At 55.1% G+C, this 16,739-nt stretch overlaps 1 protein-coding gene across 13 annotated transcripts in view; it reads left to right on the top strand.

Annotated features, from left to right (window-relative positions):
• Positions 1-1,090: 1,090 nt before the first annotated feature.
• MYBPC2 (myosin binding protein C2) overlaps positions 1,091-16,739 on the top strand; it is an 83,636-nt gene continuing 67,987 nt past the window's right edge. For 9 of the 13 annotated variants that reach the window (XR_013410051.1, XR_013410052.1, XR_013410053.1 and 6 more), the window contains exons 1-11: positions 1,092-1,928; positions 4,199-4,288; positions 4,838-4,924; positions 5,876-6,024; positions 6,480-6,597; positions 7,355-7,403; positions 7,541-7,600; positions 10,329-10,525; positions 11,587-11,719; positions 14,484-14,608; positions 14,700-14,805. Coding sequence is in view for 8 of the 13 variants with exons in the window: in XM_077980822.1 (XP_077836948.1) it covers positions 1,910-1,928; positions 4,199-4,288; positions 4,838-4,924; positions 5,876-6,024; positions 6,480-6,597; positions 7,355-7,403; positions 7,541-7,600; positions 10,329-10,525; positions 11,587-11,719; positions 14,484-14,608; positions 14,700-14,805 (1,133 nt within the window). In the remaining 5 variants the exon portion in view is untranslated. Of the gene's footprint in view, positions 1,929-4,198; positions 4,289-4,837; positions 4,925-4,963; positions 5,346-5,745; positions 6,070-6,479; positions 6,598-7,354; positions 7,404-7,540; positions 7,601-10,328; positions 10,552-11,489; positions 11,720-14,483; positions 14,609-14,699; positions 14,806-16,739 lie in introns of those variants that run through there. The other 4 variants (XM_015124654.3, XM_077980821.1, XM_077980818.1 and 1 more) reach the window with 4 other exon arrangements.

Consider the following 16,739-nt stretch of genomic DNA (forward strand, 5'->3'; position numbering starts at 1 on the left):
GACTGCAATCCTGCCCCTCCACTGGGGCCGCTGGCTCTCAGAGACACCGTGACATCACGGGTGATGATGAGAGGAGTTCAAAGAGACAATTATATGCTGGTCGGGGGCTCTGTAATCCCAACACTTTGGGGGGCCGAGGCAGGAGGATCGCTTGAGTCCAGGAGTTCGAAACCAGCCTGAGCAAGATAGTGAGACCCCTCCCTACCCGTCTACAAAAAAATAAAAAAATTAGCGGGGTGTGTTGGTGTATGCCTGTAGTTCCAGCTACTCGGAACTACTGAGGAGGGAGGGTCACTTGAGCACAGGAAGTTGAGGCTGCAGTGAGCCGTGATCGTGCCCCTGCACGCCAGACAGGGCGAGACCCTGTCTCAGAAACAAACAAATCACAAAGAGACTATACAGCAAAACCTGTCTGAACCTTGAATGCCGAGAAATAAGAGACTTGACTTGCAGGCACAGAGGGTTCCGTTTGTTTTATGTCTTCCTCTCTTCCTGCCAATTGAAGTGCTCCACCTCCTCGCTTCCCCTTCCGTCTGGGTCTCTGTCCCCTTCCCTCTGAATTGAGCCCTCGGGGGGCCGCGAGGGGCGCGAGGCTTCAGGTGGCCGCGGCACTGCAGGCCTGGGCCCCTCCCCAGCCTAGCGGGGCTCTAGGGACCGCAGTGGCAGTCTGCCTGGCAACCCGTGACATCACGCGGGGCTGACGTCGGATTGGCTAGACCCTCCCTGGAGGCGGAGAAGTTTCCGGCTCGTAGGGGGTTTTGGAAAAGGAGGAGGGGGAAGATGTACAGGAAGAAAAAGGTGAGGGACTTGTTTTTCCTCACACCGGGTCCCTCACGCCGCGTTACTAGCCAGGCAGTCCCCCGCCTTAACCCTAACTCCCCAACACCCTTTCCCTCCTTCCTCCCCACAACACCTGGCGTCCCCAAGCCCCGCCCCTCCCCAGGCTCCGCCCCTCGGCTCCCCGCCGCGTCCAGAGCTACCCCATTCAGAAAGTCACAGGTCCCCTTGCCGGGAAGGGCGCCAACGTCCGGGCAGCCCTCCAGGGCCTTCCCAGCCTCCCACCCGCCCCCGCTGGGGACGCCCACCCCGTACCCGCGTCCGGTGCCCGCAGTGCGCTCTCCGGGAAGAGTCGCGCGGAGCGGTCCCAGGAGGGGCGGCGGCCAGTCCGGGGTCCCAGATGGCCGGGGCCCCAGCTCTTCGGGTTTGCCAACGCGCGGGGCGCGAAACTCCCGAGTCCCAGAGTCCCGGCGCCCTCCCCGGAGGCGCAGGGACCTCCTCCCCCCGCCGCCGTCCTGCCTAGGCTGGGAAACCCGACCCTCCCTCCCGGCTCCGGTTTCCCGAAAACTCCTGACTTGCAGATGCTAAGAATGGCTTCCTAGACCCTGTCCCTCCCCCGCCTGCTTCATGCCAGAGCTCTGGCCCGCAGCCCTTGCCCCCTTGAGACCCTTAGTCTCTTCCTCTTCCTCCTCCCGGGACCCAGGCGTCCAGGCGCTCGTCCTTTCTAGGGAACCCAAGAATCTGGGACCCCAGCTGCTTCTGCCCCCAGACTCAGGGGTCCAAGCACCCAGTCCCCTCCTCCCTGAGATCCTGGAGTCCGAACCCCAGCCCCCTCCTCCCTCAGACCCAGGTGTCCGAGCCCCAGCCCCTCCTCTCTCAGACCCAGGTGTCCGAGCCCCAGCCCCTCCTCCCTGGGGGCCTGGCTCTCAGCCATCTCCCTAGGTCCAGCTGTTATTTCTCGCCCTTTAGAACATGCGGGCGGAATGTGGGGCGGCCCTATGGTCTGATGCCTCCCGGAGCCTTCTGGGAGTCTCAGGACTCATTAAAAGGCTCCCCTTAGGGGCCCACCTGTCCTCCCTAGGGCCTAGCGGGACGCGGCTGCGGTCAGAGGAGCGGGAGGAGGTCCCCCGACATGCCTGAGGCAAAACCAGGTGGTGCCAGGACCCCCTCCCTGTGGGGATGGGGCTGTTCTTTTCTGAATGGGGATTTGGGGCCCCTCTCTTTGTAGGGTTGGGAGAAGGAGGAGCCTTCGCTGTGTGAGGAGGAGGCTCCCTTTGCTGTGGGGGATGGGGGTTCCCGCATCGGTTTAGGGCGAGGGTCTCCACTCTGCATGGGGAAGAGGGTCCCCTTCCGTTTGTGACAGGAGTTTCCTTCCTTGTATGAGATGGGGTCGGTCTCGTATCTGTTGGGGTGAGGGATCCCCTTCACTCAGCAGGGACGGGGTTTCTTTTTCTATAAGGGATTGGGGGGCATCTCTGGTGGAGATGGGGATTCTCTGGTTGTAAATTGGGTTCCTTTTGCTCGATGGAGATGGGGATCCTGTGTGTGTAGACTGGGTTTTTTATGTTTTTGAGATGGAGTCTCGCTCTGTCACCCAGGCTGGACTGCAGTGGTGCAATCTCGGCTCACTGCAACCTCTGCCTCCTGGGTTCAAGCAATTCTCCTGCCTCAGGTAGCTAGGATTACAGGCATGTGCCATCATGTCTGGCTATTTTTGAATTTTTAGTAGAGACGGGTTTCGCCATGTTGGCCAGGCTGGTCTCAAACTCCCAGCCTCGGGTGATCCACCCGCCTCAGCCTCCCCAGGTGCTTGGATGACAGGCATGAGCCCCTGCACCCGGCCAGACTGGGAGGTCTTCGAATGTGATTGGATTCTCCACATCCGGGGGTGGCATCCTCTGGGCAGGGTCTGGTCCACTTCTCTGAGTGAAGACTCAGAGGGAGCCAGGTGCAGTGGCTCATGCCTGTCATCCCAGCACTTTGGAATGCCGAGGCAGGAGGACTGCTTGAGGCCAGGAGTTCAAGACCAGCCCGGGCAACATGGCGAGACCTTGTCTCTACAAAAAATTAAAAACTAGCCAGGTGTGGTGGTGCATGCCTGTAGTCCCAGATACTTGGGAGGCTGAGGTGGGAGGATCGTTTGAGCCTGGGCAGTTGAGACTGCAGTGAGCTGTAATCATAACCACTGCACTCCAGCCTGGGTGACAGACTGAGACCCTGTCTCTAAAAAACAAGCAACAACAGCAACAACAAAAATGGCCTGGTGCGGCAGCTCACACCTGTAGTCCCAGCACCTTGGGAGGCCAAGGTGGGTGGATCGCCTGAGCCCAGGAGTTCAAGGCCACCCTGGCCAACAAAGCAAAACCCCATCACTACAAAAAATACTAAATTAGCTGGGCTTGCGGGTGTGCGCCTGTAGTCCCAGCTACTTGGGAGTCTGAGGCAAGAGGATCCCTTGAGCCTGGGAGGCGGAGGTTGCAGTGAGCCCAGATCTTGCCACTGCACTCCAGCCTGGGAGACAGAGCGAGACCCTGCTGGGAAAAAACAAAAACAAAAAATAGATTCCAAGGGACCCTCTCTGTAGGATATGGGGTGATTGTGGATATAAAGATTAGTGGTTCCCATCTGCATGGAGTCACAGGGGAAGTATCTGTATTAAGGATGGGGGAGCCTGATTTCTGTGGACACTGAGGCTTCCCTGTGTAGGAATTAGCGAGGCTTCTTCATATAGGGAATGGGGTCCTTTCTGTAGGGTTTGGGGACCTTCTTTGAATGGGACTGGGGAGCACTTTCTATGGAGATGAGGCTTTCTCTCTATGAGGAACTCACCGCAGGAATCCTGCACCGCTGGGCGGACCCCCTCCTGGGATGTCTGGTCCGCTGGCCTCAGGCCAAGCAGGTTGTGGGGTGGGTCCAGCCCCTACTGTAGCTGCAGACCCAGCCAGCAAGGAACAGGAGGCAGGGCAGGGGAAGGATGCTGCGGTCAGCACCAGGTGTCCAGTTTCCAGCCCAGAGGGAGAGCTAATTATACCCTTGGACCCAAAAGGTCAGGGTCTAGTGGCCTGGACGGATGGGGCAGGGCCTGCTGGGGGCAAGGGAAACCCGATCCCACAGACTCTCAGATCTGAGATAAATTTATACCTAAGGTGGGGGCCTGGACTCCTGGGTCTGAGGGAGGAGGGGCCGGGGGCCTGGACTCTTGGGTCCGAGGGAGGAGGAGGGGCCGGGGGCCTGGACTCCTGGGTCCGAGGGAGGAGGAGGGGCCGGGGGCCTGGACTCCTGGGTCCGAGGGAGGAGGAGGGGCCGGGGGCCTGGACTCCTGGGTCCGAGGGAGGAGGAGGGGCCGGGGGCCTGGACTCCTGGGTCTGAGGGAGGAGTGTGCTGACCGCATGCTCAACTATGACTATCCCCTACCTTACAGCGGCCAAAAAGGCCCCTAAGGGCAAAGATGCCCCCAAAGAAGCCCCCAAAGAGGCTGCCCCTAAGGAGGCTCCTGCAGAGGCCCCCAAAGGTGAGGAGGTGTTCCCTCGGGCTCAGCCGACCTGGCTTCTCATCTCCGTCCTCCCCTCTACACCTCCCCCGGCCTTCCCCTCTACACCTCCCCCGGCCTTCCCCTAGCCTCTGTCCCTGAATCTGTCCCCACACAGCCCCAGGGCTGACCCACGCCTCCCATGCTCCCAGCCCTCCTGGGGCTCCCTGGCACCCCCAGGCAGAGCCCAGCCCCTCGGCTGGCATCAGTTCCGGTCAACTGACTGACTGATCACCAAGTTCCGCCCCAGTCTCTCTAAACCTCTCCCACCCCAAAGGTACATTCAGTGCCCTCCAGTCCACAGATGAGGAAACCGAGGCCCAACGGGGTGGGGGAGCCTGGCCAAGGTCACACAGCCACGAGGGTGACAGATGGCCTTTCCCAGGTCAGGAAAAGCCATTTAATCCCCATGATGTTTGGTTTCTGAGCAGAGGGTCCCTCACTGTCCCTAAGTCCTTTCCCCAAAGCAGCCCACTGTCCCCTCCTCAGCCCATCTCAGACCTCCTCATCTTAATCCTGTCCCCTGAGCAGAAGCCCCACCCGAGGACCAGTCCCCGACTGTAGAGGAGCCTACTGGCATTTTCCTGAAGAAGCCGGACTCTGTATCAGTGGAGACTGGTGAGGGGAACCTGGGGGAGGAGGGGCCAGGGGCCTGGGTCTGAGGGAGGAGGGGCTGGGGCCTGGACTCCTAGGACTGAGGGAGGAGGGGCTGGGGCCTGGACACCTGGGTCTGAGGGAGGAGGGGCTGGGGGCCTGGACTCCTAGGACTGAGGGAGGAGGGACAGGGGCCTGAACTCTTAGGTCTGAGGGAGGAGGGGCTGGGGGCCTGGACTCCTGGGTCTGAGGGAGGAGGGGCTGGGGGCCTGGACTCCTGGGTCTGAGGGAGGAGGGGCTGGGGGCCTGGACTCCTGGGTCTGAGGGAGGAGGGGCTGGGGGTCTGGACTCCTGGGTCTGAGGGAGGAGGGGCTGGGGTCTGGACTCCTGGGTCTGAGGGAGGAGGGGCTGGGGGGCCTGGACTCCTGGGTCTGAGGGAGGAGGGGCTGGGGTCTGGACTCCTGGGTCTGAGGGAGGAGGGGCTGGGGTCTGGACTCCTGGGTCTGAGGGAGGAGGGGCTGGGGGGTCTGGACTCCTGGGTCTGAGGGAGGAGGGGCTGGGGTCTGGACTCCTGGGTCTGAGGGAGGAGGGGCTGGGGTCTGGACTCCTGGGTCTGAGGGAGGAGGGGCTGGGGTCTGGACTCCTGGGTCTGAGGGAGGAGGGGCTGGGGTCTGGACTCTTGGGTCTGAGGGAGGAGGGGCTGGGGGGCCTGGACTCCTGGGTCTGAGGGAGGAGGGGCTGGGGTCTGGACTCCTGGGTCTGAGGGAGGAGGGGCTGGGGGGCCTGGACTCCTGGGTCTGAGGGAGGAGGGGCTGGGGTCTGGACTCCTGGGTCTGAGGGAGGAGGGGCTGGGGGGCCTGGAGTCCTGGGTCTGAGGGAGGAGGAGCCAGGGTCTTGCCCTCAGTCTCCCTCTGGAGAGCCTTAGTTTCCTTCCTGGGCCTCCTTCCACTCCCCGCTGTTACTCACCCCGTGTAGGGAAGGACACAGTAATCGTGGCCAAGGTGAACGGGAAGGAGCTCCCGGGCAAACCGACCATCAAGTGGTTCAAGGGGAAGTGGCTGGAGCTGGGCAGCAAGAGTGGAGCCCGCTTCTCCTTCAAGGAGTCCCACGACTCCGCCAGCAATGTGAGGACCCCGTGGGCCAGAGGGCCGGCGGGGGGAGTGGAGCTTGTGCAGGACGTGCTCCTCAGAAGTGCTGTTGCCTGAGGCATCGCAGTGGGCCTGGAGCCGGGATGGAGAGTGGGCCCTCTGAGGATGGAGGTTGTGCGGGCTGCTGGGGAGAGGCTGTGTGAGGCAGAGGGGAGGATGCCTGGGGTTGGGTGGGGATGTATCTGGGCTTGGTCATGTACATTCCCGGCAATGCCTGAGGGAGCCAGGGACATGGGCCCCAGAAGTCCCGATGGGTCAGGTGTGAGGAGACAGAGCTGGCCATCAGATGCTGAGCCCCCTTTCGGTCTCCATTGGCCCCCCTGTGGGGTGGGGGTAAGGACTTGGAGATAGAGCTATGAGTGGACTCTGAGAAATATGGGGTGGCTCTAGAGGGTGGTCCCGTGCACCCACACCCCCGGCCCTGGACCCAGGTGTACACCGTGGAGCTGCACATCGGGAAGGTGGTACTGGGGGATCGTGGGGATTACCGCCTCGAGGTCAAAGCCAAGGACACCTGCGACAGCTGTGGCTTCAACATCGACGTGGAGGGTACGCTGGTGGGGGGTGGGGGAGCAAAGGGTTCTGTGCCTGGGGAGTGGGGGACAGACGTACCAGCCAGGTGTTGGGAGAGTGCATAGGCATGGGCATGAGGTGGGCACAGGTTTTTGGAGGAGGGAGTGCAGATTCTGGGGTCAGAGTATTCAAACTCAGGGAGATTTAGCATGGGAGGAGGTCTGGATTTGGGGGTTGAAAGTGTTCAGGGTCTTGGGATGCACATGCAAAGGCTTAGGAGGTGAGTTACACACATTCCACGTTCAAGAAAGTAGGCATAAAGCCTTGGGAAGTGAGGAGGGTGTCCAGGTTTAGAGAGTGTCCAGATTTAGAGAATAAGGGCATATAGGTTTAGGGTGAGGGTATACAGGATTAACAGGAAATTACACGGATTTGAGGGCACATATATGGACCCCTGAGGGTATACGGGCTCTGGGGGTCTGCAGCCCAGAATGTGTGAGGGCTTAAATGTGGGGTGCACAGGAAATGAGATTGTCCAGGCCTAGGGAGAAAGACAAGCTGGCCCAGGTGCAGGAGTATAGGCTGCTGAGAGAGGGTGGAGCTGGGCAGTGGGAAAATGAGTATGAGCTGGTCTAGAACTAGAGGATGCCCAGGCCTCAGTGAGAGTGTGCTGGTCCAAGAGATGGAGAAAAGGGGGCCTGGAAGAGGTTGTGCAGGCCTGGAGAGGGGCTCTCAGTCTTAGATCAAGCCTGGCCTCCAACTCACCTTCCCTTCTCTCATCACCTCTCCCCAGCACCCCGTCAGGATGCCTCTGGGCAGAGTCTAGAGAGCTTCAAGCGTATGTAAGTGACCCCAGGCCCTTACCAGGGTCCCAAGGACCGTGGGAAGCTCTCCCTTGGGAGGGGAAAAAGGGAGGACTGGGGAAGGCAAGGGGTGAATCTGAAGGGTCAATACTCACACCCCCTCTCAATGGCCACAGGGGTGAAGGGAAGTCGGATACTGCAGGTGAGCTGGATTTCAGCGGCCTGTTGAAGAAGAGGTGAGCCCCGCACCTGGCACAGAGAGGGGAGATGGGGTTCAAGGGGAGGAGGTGGTGGGTGAAGCTCCATGGCCCGTTGCTTCCTCCTGGACCCACTTCTTACCCCTCTACCACCTCCATCTGTTCACTCCCTGTTCACCCACTATGTAACACAGCAACCCATCAGGCTGCCTGTTCATTCACCCATCTACCCATTCACCCAGACCCCTACCCACACCCCCACCCAGCCAACCATCTGCCACGAATTCACCCACCTCCCCACCCTTTAATCCACCATTCTCACACCCACGCTCCTGTTCACTCAGGCTCTAGTTCACCTACTCCTCCACCTACTCACCCTCCCATCCATCCATCCTTCCATCCATCCACTTTCCACCCACCAATCCATCCACTCACCCACCCATCCAACCAGTTGCCTATTTATCCATCTACTAATGCATCTATCCACCTACCTGCCCAGTTGCCAATCCATCTGCCCACATATCCTTCCATTAACCACCATCTTCCCACCTGTTTACCTGCCCATCTGCCATTACAGTCAGCCAGGCTACATGGGTAGGTGGATGAGTAACGGGTGCATGGGATGTTGGATTTGGTTGGGAGATGCAGGTGCAGATAGACAGGTGGGAAGGTGGGTGGATGGTACAGATGAATGGGTGGTGGAGAGGTGGGAGGATGGGTGCCTCAGTAGGTGGGGAAGTGGATGGATGGATGGGGTGGAGGATGAATGGATGGGGTCATGAATAGGTGTCTGAGTTCACCAATGAAGAGGTGGGCAGTTGACACACCCATCCACACAGATAGCCTTCTGTTAGATTGAACTATGTGAAATTGATGTTCTGTAGGTAAAAATGATTGAAAGTCTGGGCGCAGTGGCTCACGCCTATAATCCCAGCACTTTGGAAAACCAGTGTGGGAAGATTACTTGAGCCCAGTAGTGTAAGACCAGCCTGGGCCATATAGGGAGACCCTGACTCTACAAAAAAAAAAAAAAAGAAAAAGAAAACTTAGCAGGGCATGGTGGCATGTGCTTGTGGTTCTAACTACTTAGGAGGCTGGGGTAGGAGGATAGTTTGAGCCCAGGAGATCAAGGCTACAGTGAGCCATGATGGCACCACTACACTCCAGTCTAGGCAACAGAGTGAGACCTTTTCAAAAACAAAACAAAACAAAATTAAATATTGGCAATCTTATACTCATTATCTGCTGGCCCACTTATCCATCTTCACTTGCCCGTCAATCCCCATAACCAAATCCCTGACAATTCCATTTGCTGATCAATTCTATCTCCAGCCAGCCAGCCGCTTCGTTGGCCACTTCCCATCAACACATTCACCCAACTGTGCAGTCAGTTCTCATCAACCCATCAGTCCATCCACTCACCCGTCTTCCCCCAACCCATCTGCCTGTCTTCCCACCCACCCTTCCATTGACCCACCCACCTACTTATCAGCCCACTTACTCACCATTCTCTACATCAATTCAAATATTCATGTCCCCACATTCACCTCCACATCTATCCTCTCTTTGTTCCTTTCCCTTCCTTCCTTCCCTCCCAGGCTCCGTCCATGCATTCAGTCACTCCCTCACCCATCATCCATCTTCCGAAGCCTCCCGTCTACTAGGTCCTGGGCTGAGAGATCCAGGGAGAGAGAACAGTTTGACTGGGTCCCTGATGTGAGATCACTCATTGCCTTAGGAAATGGGTCTGGTCCGATAGACATGGACACAGACTGAGACTATGTGGTGTGATTTTAGAGAGGGTCCCACCGGGGCCTGTGAGAGCCCAGAGCACGAGCAACTCACTGCCTTGGAGGACAGGGAATGCCTCAGGGAGAAGGGAACTTTGGTGCTAGGTCTTGTAGGATGAAGAGGAGTCCAGGAGGAAGAGAAGGTGGGGAGACGTCATGAAGGTAGGGAAACATTTTGTGCAAAGGCTGGGAGGCAGGAGAGAGGCTGAAGTGTCCAGCAAGAGACAAGCAGCTTGGTTCAGGTGGCTTTGTGAGTGGTGATGGAAGTAGCTGGGGCGTGACTGCCAGGCGCAGGGCTGGGGCTTCCTCCTGAGGGCAGTGGGGAGCCACGGGAGAGTTCCGAACATGAAAGGGAGAGCCACTGAAATACCCCACAGGAAAAAAGAGGGCAAATAGGGTACCCTGTGTACTGCTTGGGTGATATGTGCACCGAAATCTCACAAATCACTACTAAACAGCTTACTCATGTAACCAAACACCACCGGTTTCCCAATAACCTATGGAAATAAAATAAATAAATACATAAATGTAAAGAAATACCCCGCGGGCCAGGCACGGCAGCTCACACCTATAATCCCAGCACTTTGGGAGGCCGAGGCGGGTGGATCACTTAAGGTTAGGAGTTCGAGACCAGCCTCTTCAACATGGCGAAACCCCGTCTCTACTAAAAACACACAAATTAGCCGGGAGTGGTGGCGTGAGCCTGTAATCCCAGCTACTCAGGAGGCTGAGGCAGGAGAATCGCTTGAACTTGCAGTGAGCCGAGGTGGAGCTTGCAGTAAACCCAGTGGGGACCGTGCCAGGAAGAGGCCAGGAGACCCCAGGAAGAGGCTGGGGCAATGGACCAGGTGGGAAACAATAAGGCCCCTAAAGGGAAGGTGGCTTGGGTGAGTCACAGAGCCAATGAGTGAAGAAGGCAGAAGGACATCCTCCCCTCCTCACTCCCTGATGGCCCCTGTCCGTTCCCTCAACCCCAGGGAGGTGGTGGAGGAAGAGAAGAAGAAGAAAAAGAAAGATGACGATGACCTAGGCATCCCCCCGGAGATCTGGGAGCTCCTGAAAGGGGCAAAGAAGAGCGAGTACGAGAAAATCGCCTTCCAGTATGGCATCACCGACCTCCGGGGCATGCTGAAGCGGCTGAAAAAGGCCAAGGTCGAGGTCAAGAAGAGTGCAGGTCAGCCCTGGTCTGGGGGGAGCTGGGCCCTGCACACAGGGACCCCTAGCCTCGTGGGTATCTGATGATTGGACCCTGGACCTATGTTTTCGAGGTCCCAATGAGGTAGGAGGCAAGACCCAACTCTAGTGGTGGGCCTCGGACGCTGGACCAAATTGAGGACTAGCTAAAACAGGGACAGGGTGGAAGCAGCTTTCCATAAGACATGCCCACCAGTGTGCCATGTCGGTTTACCGTGGCCATGGCAACGGCCAGGAGTTACTGCTCCTTTCCTTGGTAACGACCAGACCACCCAAAGGTTACCATCCTTTTCCTAGCAATTTCCATATAACCCTCTCCTGAATCTATAAGTAATTAAAAGTGGGTATCAATCTGACTGCAGGTCTGCCCTGAGCCGTTGCTCTCTGTCTCTGGGGTAGCCTTGTTCCGCAGGAGCAGTCAGGGGGCTGTAACACTGCCACTTCAATAAAACTGTTTTCAGGCCGGGCACGGTGGCTCATGCCTGTAATCCCAGCACTTTGGGAGGCCGAGGAGGGCAGATCACCTGAGGTCCGGAGTTCGAGACCAGCCTGGCCAACATGGTGAAACCCCGTCTCTACTAAAAATACAAAAATCAGCCGGGCATGGTGGCGCATGCCTGTAATCCCAGCAACTTGGGAGGCGGAGGCAGGAGAATCGCTTAAACCGGGGAGGCAGAGGTTGCAGTGAGCTGAGATTACACCGTGGCACTCCAGTCTGGGGAACAGAGTGAGACTCTGTCTAAATAAATAAATAAATAAATAAATAATCTGTTTTCTTCTACCTACCACTGGCTTGCCCTTGACTTCTTTCCTGGGTGAAGCCAAGAACCGTTGCAGGCTAAGCCCCAGTTTGGGGTCCCCTGCCCTGCATCACCACCAGAGGAGTTCTCAAGGATCTCTAAGTTCATAGGAGGCCTCCTGACTTCCTCACTTTGACTTTGGAGAGCCCGTGGCCTGGGGAGGGAGATGTGGAGCCTCAGGGGATGACCAGGGGAGTGAGGACCATGTGCCTCCATCCCCTCTGTATGCCTCAATCTCCAGCATTCACAAAGAAGCTGGATCCAGCCTACCAAGTGGACAGAGGCAACAAGATCAAGTTGATGGTAGAGATCAGCGACCCAGACCTGCCCCTCAAGTGGTTCAAGAACGGCCAGGAGATCAAACCAAGCAGCAAGTATGTGCGGGTGGGGGGGCGGTCCCTGTACCGGGGAGATCCCAGTCCAGAGAGAATGCCCAGAGACAAGGCCCATCACTCTTAACTAGAAAGGGCACACTCACCTCTATATGAAAAGTACAGGCCAGGCGCAGTGGCTCATGCCTGTAATCCCAGCACTTTGGGAGGCTGAGGTGGGCAGATCACCTGAGGTCAGGAGTTCGAGATCAGCCTGGCTAACATGGTGAAACCCCGTTTCTACTAAAAATACAAAAAATTAGCCGGGTGTGGTGGCACATGTCTGTAGCACCTATAATCCCAGCTACTTGGGAGGCTGAGTCAGGAAAATTGCTTGAACCCGGGAGGCGGAGGTTGCAGTGAGCTGAGATCATGCCATTGCACTCCAGCTTGGGCAATAAGAACGAAACTCTGTCTCAAAAAAAAAGAAAAAGTATACATAGATGAGGCCAGGTGTGGTGGCTCACACCTGTAATCCCAGCACTCTGGGAAGCCGAGGTGGGAGGACTGCTTGAGTCCAGGAGTGGAGTTCAAGACCAGCCTGGCCAACATAACGAAACCACATATCTACAAAAATATACAAAATTAGCGAGGCACAGTGACACACATCTGTAGTCCAGGCTGCTCGAGGGGCTAAGGCAGGAGGACTGCCCAAGCTTGGGAGGCTGAGGCTGCAGTGAGCTATGATGGCACCACTGCACTGTACTCCAGCCTGGGCAACAAAGTGAGACCCTGTCAAAAAAAAAAAAAAAAAAAGAAAAGAAAAAGAAAATTTAACAACAGTGTTTCTGCTCTCCAAATGGGCAAAACCTTGCGAAATTCTAAAACCCAGTGCTGGAGAATAATAGCACAAATGTTGCTAGTGGGAATGTAATTTGGCGAGTCTCCCTAAGGGTAATGTATTAAAAAGTCTTCAGGTTGGCCGGGCGCGGTGGCTCAAGCCTGTAATCCCAGCACTTTGGGAGGCCGAGACGGGTGGATCACGAGGTCAGGAGATCGAGACCATCCTGGTTAACACGGTGAAACCCCGTCTCTACTAAAAAATACAAAAAACTAGCCGGCCGAGGTGGTGGACGCCTGTAGTCCCAGCTACTCGGGAGGCGGAGGCAGGAGAATGGCATGAACCCGGGAGGCGGAGCTTGCAGTGAGCTGAGATCCGGCCACTGCACTCCAGCCTGGGTGACAGCGCGAGACTCCGTCTCAAAAAAAAAAAAAAAAAAAAAAAGTCTTCAGGTTGTGCAATCCTAGGTAGGTATTGTGAGGAGTTATCATGACTGTGCATATTTAGCCACAAGGATGTTTGCTGAGGCATTTGCTATCATAGCAAAGAATGGAAAACAACGAAAATGTAGTTTTTTTTTTTTTTTTTTTGAGACGGAGTCTCGCTGTGTCTCCCAGGCTGGAGTGCAGTGGTGCGATCTCGGCTCACTGCAAGCTCCGCCTCCCGGGTTCACGCCATTCTCCCGCCTCAGCCTCCGAGTAGCTGGGACTACAGGCGCCCGCCACCACGCCCGGCTAATTTTTTGTATTTTTAGTAGAGACGGGGTTTCACCGTGTTAGCCGGGATGGTCTTGATCTCCTGACCTCGTGATCCGCCCGTCTCGGCCTCCCAAAGTGCTGGGATTACAGGCTTGAGCCACCGCGCCCGGCCCGAAAATGTAGTTTCATACTAAGACACTCTGCAGTCACTCAAACAAATATTTATAATAGCTGAATGCAGTGATTCACATGTATAATTCCAGCAATTTGGGAGGCTGAGGCGGGCGGATGGCTTGAGCCCAGGAGTTCGAGATCAGGCTGGGCGACATGGTGAAACTCCATCTCTACTAAAAATACAAAAATTAGCCGGGCATGGTGGCGGGCACCTGTGGTCCCAGCTACTTGGAAGGCTGAGGCAGGAGGATCACTTGAACCCAGGAGGCAGAGGTTGCAGTGAGCTGAGATCTTGCCACTGCACTCCAGCCTGGGTGACAGAGTGAGACCCTGTTTCAACAACAACAACAACAAACACATCACAAGACAACCTTTTTAAAATTAATTAATTAATTAATTTTGTTGCGAGACGGAGTTTCGCTCTTGTTGCCCAGGCTGGAGTGTAATGGCATGATCTCAGTTCACTGTAACCTTTGCCTCCCGGGTTCAAGAGATTCTCCTGCCTCAGCCTCCCAAGTGGCTTGGGATGACAGGAGTGCCCCAACACATCTGACTGATTTTTTTGGGTGTATTTTTGGTAGAGATGAGGTTTTACCATGTTGCCCAGGCTGGTCTTGAACTCTTCAAGCAATCTGCCCACTTCAGACTCTGAAAAATGTTAGGATTACAGGTGTGAGCCACCACGACCGGTCCTGCCATAGTTATTCAAATAATAGGAATTGCTAGCCTGGACAACATAGCGAGATACCATCTCTACAAAAAAATTAAAAAATTAGAAGATACCAAGAAAAGAGAAAAAAAAATTTGCTGGGTATGGTGGTGTGTACCTGTGATCCCAGGTACTCAGGGGCTGAGGTGGGAGGATCGCTCGGACCCAGGAAGTCTAGGTTGCAGTGAGCTCTGATCGCACCACTGCACTCTAGCCTGGGTGACAGAGTGAGACCCTGTCTCAAAAATAAATACAAATAAATGAATAATTGAAACTGGGCTCTCAATCCCTTTCCACACAATTTGGCTCTAAGAGAGAGAGACTTGCCTTGACAACAGGTGAGCAGAGTTACCAGGGCTAGGTGGATGCTACATGCCCTGGTTTGAGGTGAGACTTTTGCATCAGGTACGTGTTTGAGAACGTTGGTAAGAAGCGAATCCTCACCATCAACAAGTGCACGTTGGCGGATGACGCTGCCTATGAAGTAGCTGTGAAGGATGAGAAGTGTTTCACTGAGCTCTTCGTCAAAGGTGAGGCTGGATTCAGGCCTGAGCCTGGAGAGGGACTGGAACTCTGGAGGGGGTCCTGAAATGACTGACCTCCTGTCCCCCTGCCCCACAGAACCTCCAGTCCTGATTATCACACCTCTCGAGGACCAGCAGGTGTTTGTGGGTGACCGGGTGGAAATGGCAGTGGAGGTGTCAGAAGAGGGTGCCCAGGTGATGTGGTAAGTGACCCTTGATCCTTGATCTCCATACAGGTGCACATAGCTTCTTTGCCTCTGCCCTGATCTTTATGGGACCTCTTGCGACTTCTCTTGGAGATTTCTGACCTTTACTCAGTAGTCACCCCCAGGAGATCTCAGCTTTTCTCTATAAATCCTTACCTTCACCTAAAATTGTTTCTAGAATTTCTGACCTCTACCCATCCTATCCTCTTCAGCATCCTTTTCCTGATCTCCACTGTTCCATTAAATATTGATTCATCTGACCAATCATCTGTCCCTTGGTCCATCTATCCATGTATCCACTCATCCACCTACTCTATCCATCCATCCATCCATCTGTCCATCCATCCATCCATTTACTTAACCATTCATCCACTCATCCATCCATGCATCCATCCACTCATCCATTCATCCATCCATCTACGCACTTAACCATCCAACCATCTACTTAACCATCCATCCATCCACTTAACCATCCATCCATTCATCTATCCATCCACCCACTTATCCATCCATCCATCCATCTACCCACTTAACCATCCAACCATCTACTTAACCATCCATCCATCCATCCATCTATCCACTTAACCATCCATCCACTCATCCATCCATCCATCCATCCATCCATCCATCCATCCATCCATCCACCCACCCACTTAACCATCCATCTACTTCACCATCCATCCATCCATCCATCCATCCATCCATCCATCCATCCACTTAACCATCCATCCACTCATCCATCCATCCATCCACTCATCTATCCATCCATCCATCTACCCACTTAACCATCCATCCATCTACTTAACCATCCATCCATCCATCCATCCATCCACCCATCCATCCATCCATCCATCCCATTGACCCATTCATCTGTCTACTCATTCATATATCCACTCTTCCATTTATGTTGCCATCTAGTCATCCATTGACCTATCAATCCAGAGATCTATCCATCCACTCACTCACTCACTCACCTGCATACTTACCCACCATCTACCCATCCATTCATCCATCTATGTACCTATTCACCAACCCAACCAATATTTATCAGGCACCTGTTGTGTGGTGGTACTCTTCTACATATCAGGTATATAATGGGGAGAAAAAAATGTCAATGTCAACATGGTACCTGCCTTCACAGCATTTATAATCTGCTAATTTGGTGATAGTGGTGGTGGTGGTGGTGGTGTGTGTGTGTGCGTGTGTGTGCTTAGGAGACAGAGATAGGCATTAGTCAAGTCGTCACATACATACATATAAAAGTTCCATTTTGAGACTGGTTTGAAAGGAGCAGTAATGGATTCTGTAACAGCTTCCCAGGAGGAAGGGACTCAGGAGGTCAGGGAAGTCTTCCTGGAGGAGATGACAATTGAGCTGAGATCTGAATGATGCGGAGATATAAGTGAAGAGAGAAGGGGAGAGTGCCCTGGACAGGGAAAACCACTGGCAGAGGCCTCAACATGTGATGTTTCTCTGAGACCCTAGGACTTCCTCTGTGCTGACCTTTGCCTGTGACATCTTTTTGGGTCCCCTGACTTCCAGCCAATACCTTGAGGCAATTAACTGTGTGTGGCCTGTGACCTCCTCCTCTCTCTCCACGCTGCCCTTTTTTTTTTTTTTTTTTTTTTTTTTTTGTTGAGACAAAGTCTCACTCTGTCACCCAGGCTGGAGTGCAATGGTGTGATCTTGGCTCACTGTAACCTCCACCTCCCGGGTTCAAGCAGTTCTCCTGCCTTAGCCTCCTGAATAGCTGGGATTACAGGCACCCGCCACTACACCTGCCTAATTTTGTGTGTTTTTTTATTAGAGATGGGGTTTCACCATGTTGGCCAGGCTGGTCTCGAACTCCTGACCTCAGGTGATCCACCCACCTCTGCCTCCCAAAGTGCTGGGATTACAGGCTTGAGCTACTGTGCCTGGCCCTCTCACTC

Source organism: Macaca mulatta, chromosome 19 (assembly GCF_049350105.2).
Source record: "Macaca mulatta isolate MMU2019108-1 chromosome 19, T2T-MMU8v2.0, whole genome shotgun sequence".
Classification (NCBI taxonomy): domain Eukaryota; kingdom Metazoa; phylum Chordata; class Mammalia; order Primates; family Cercopithecidae; genus Macaca; species Macaca mulatta.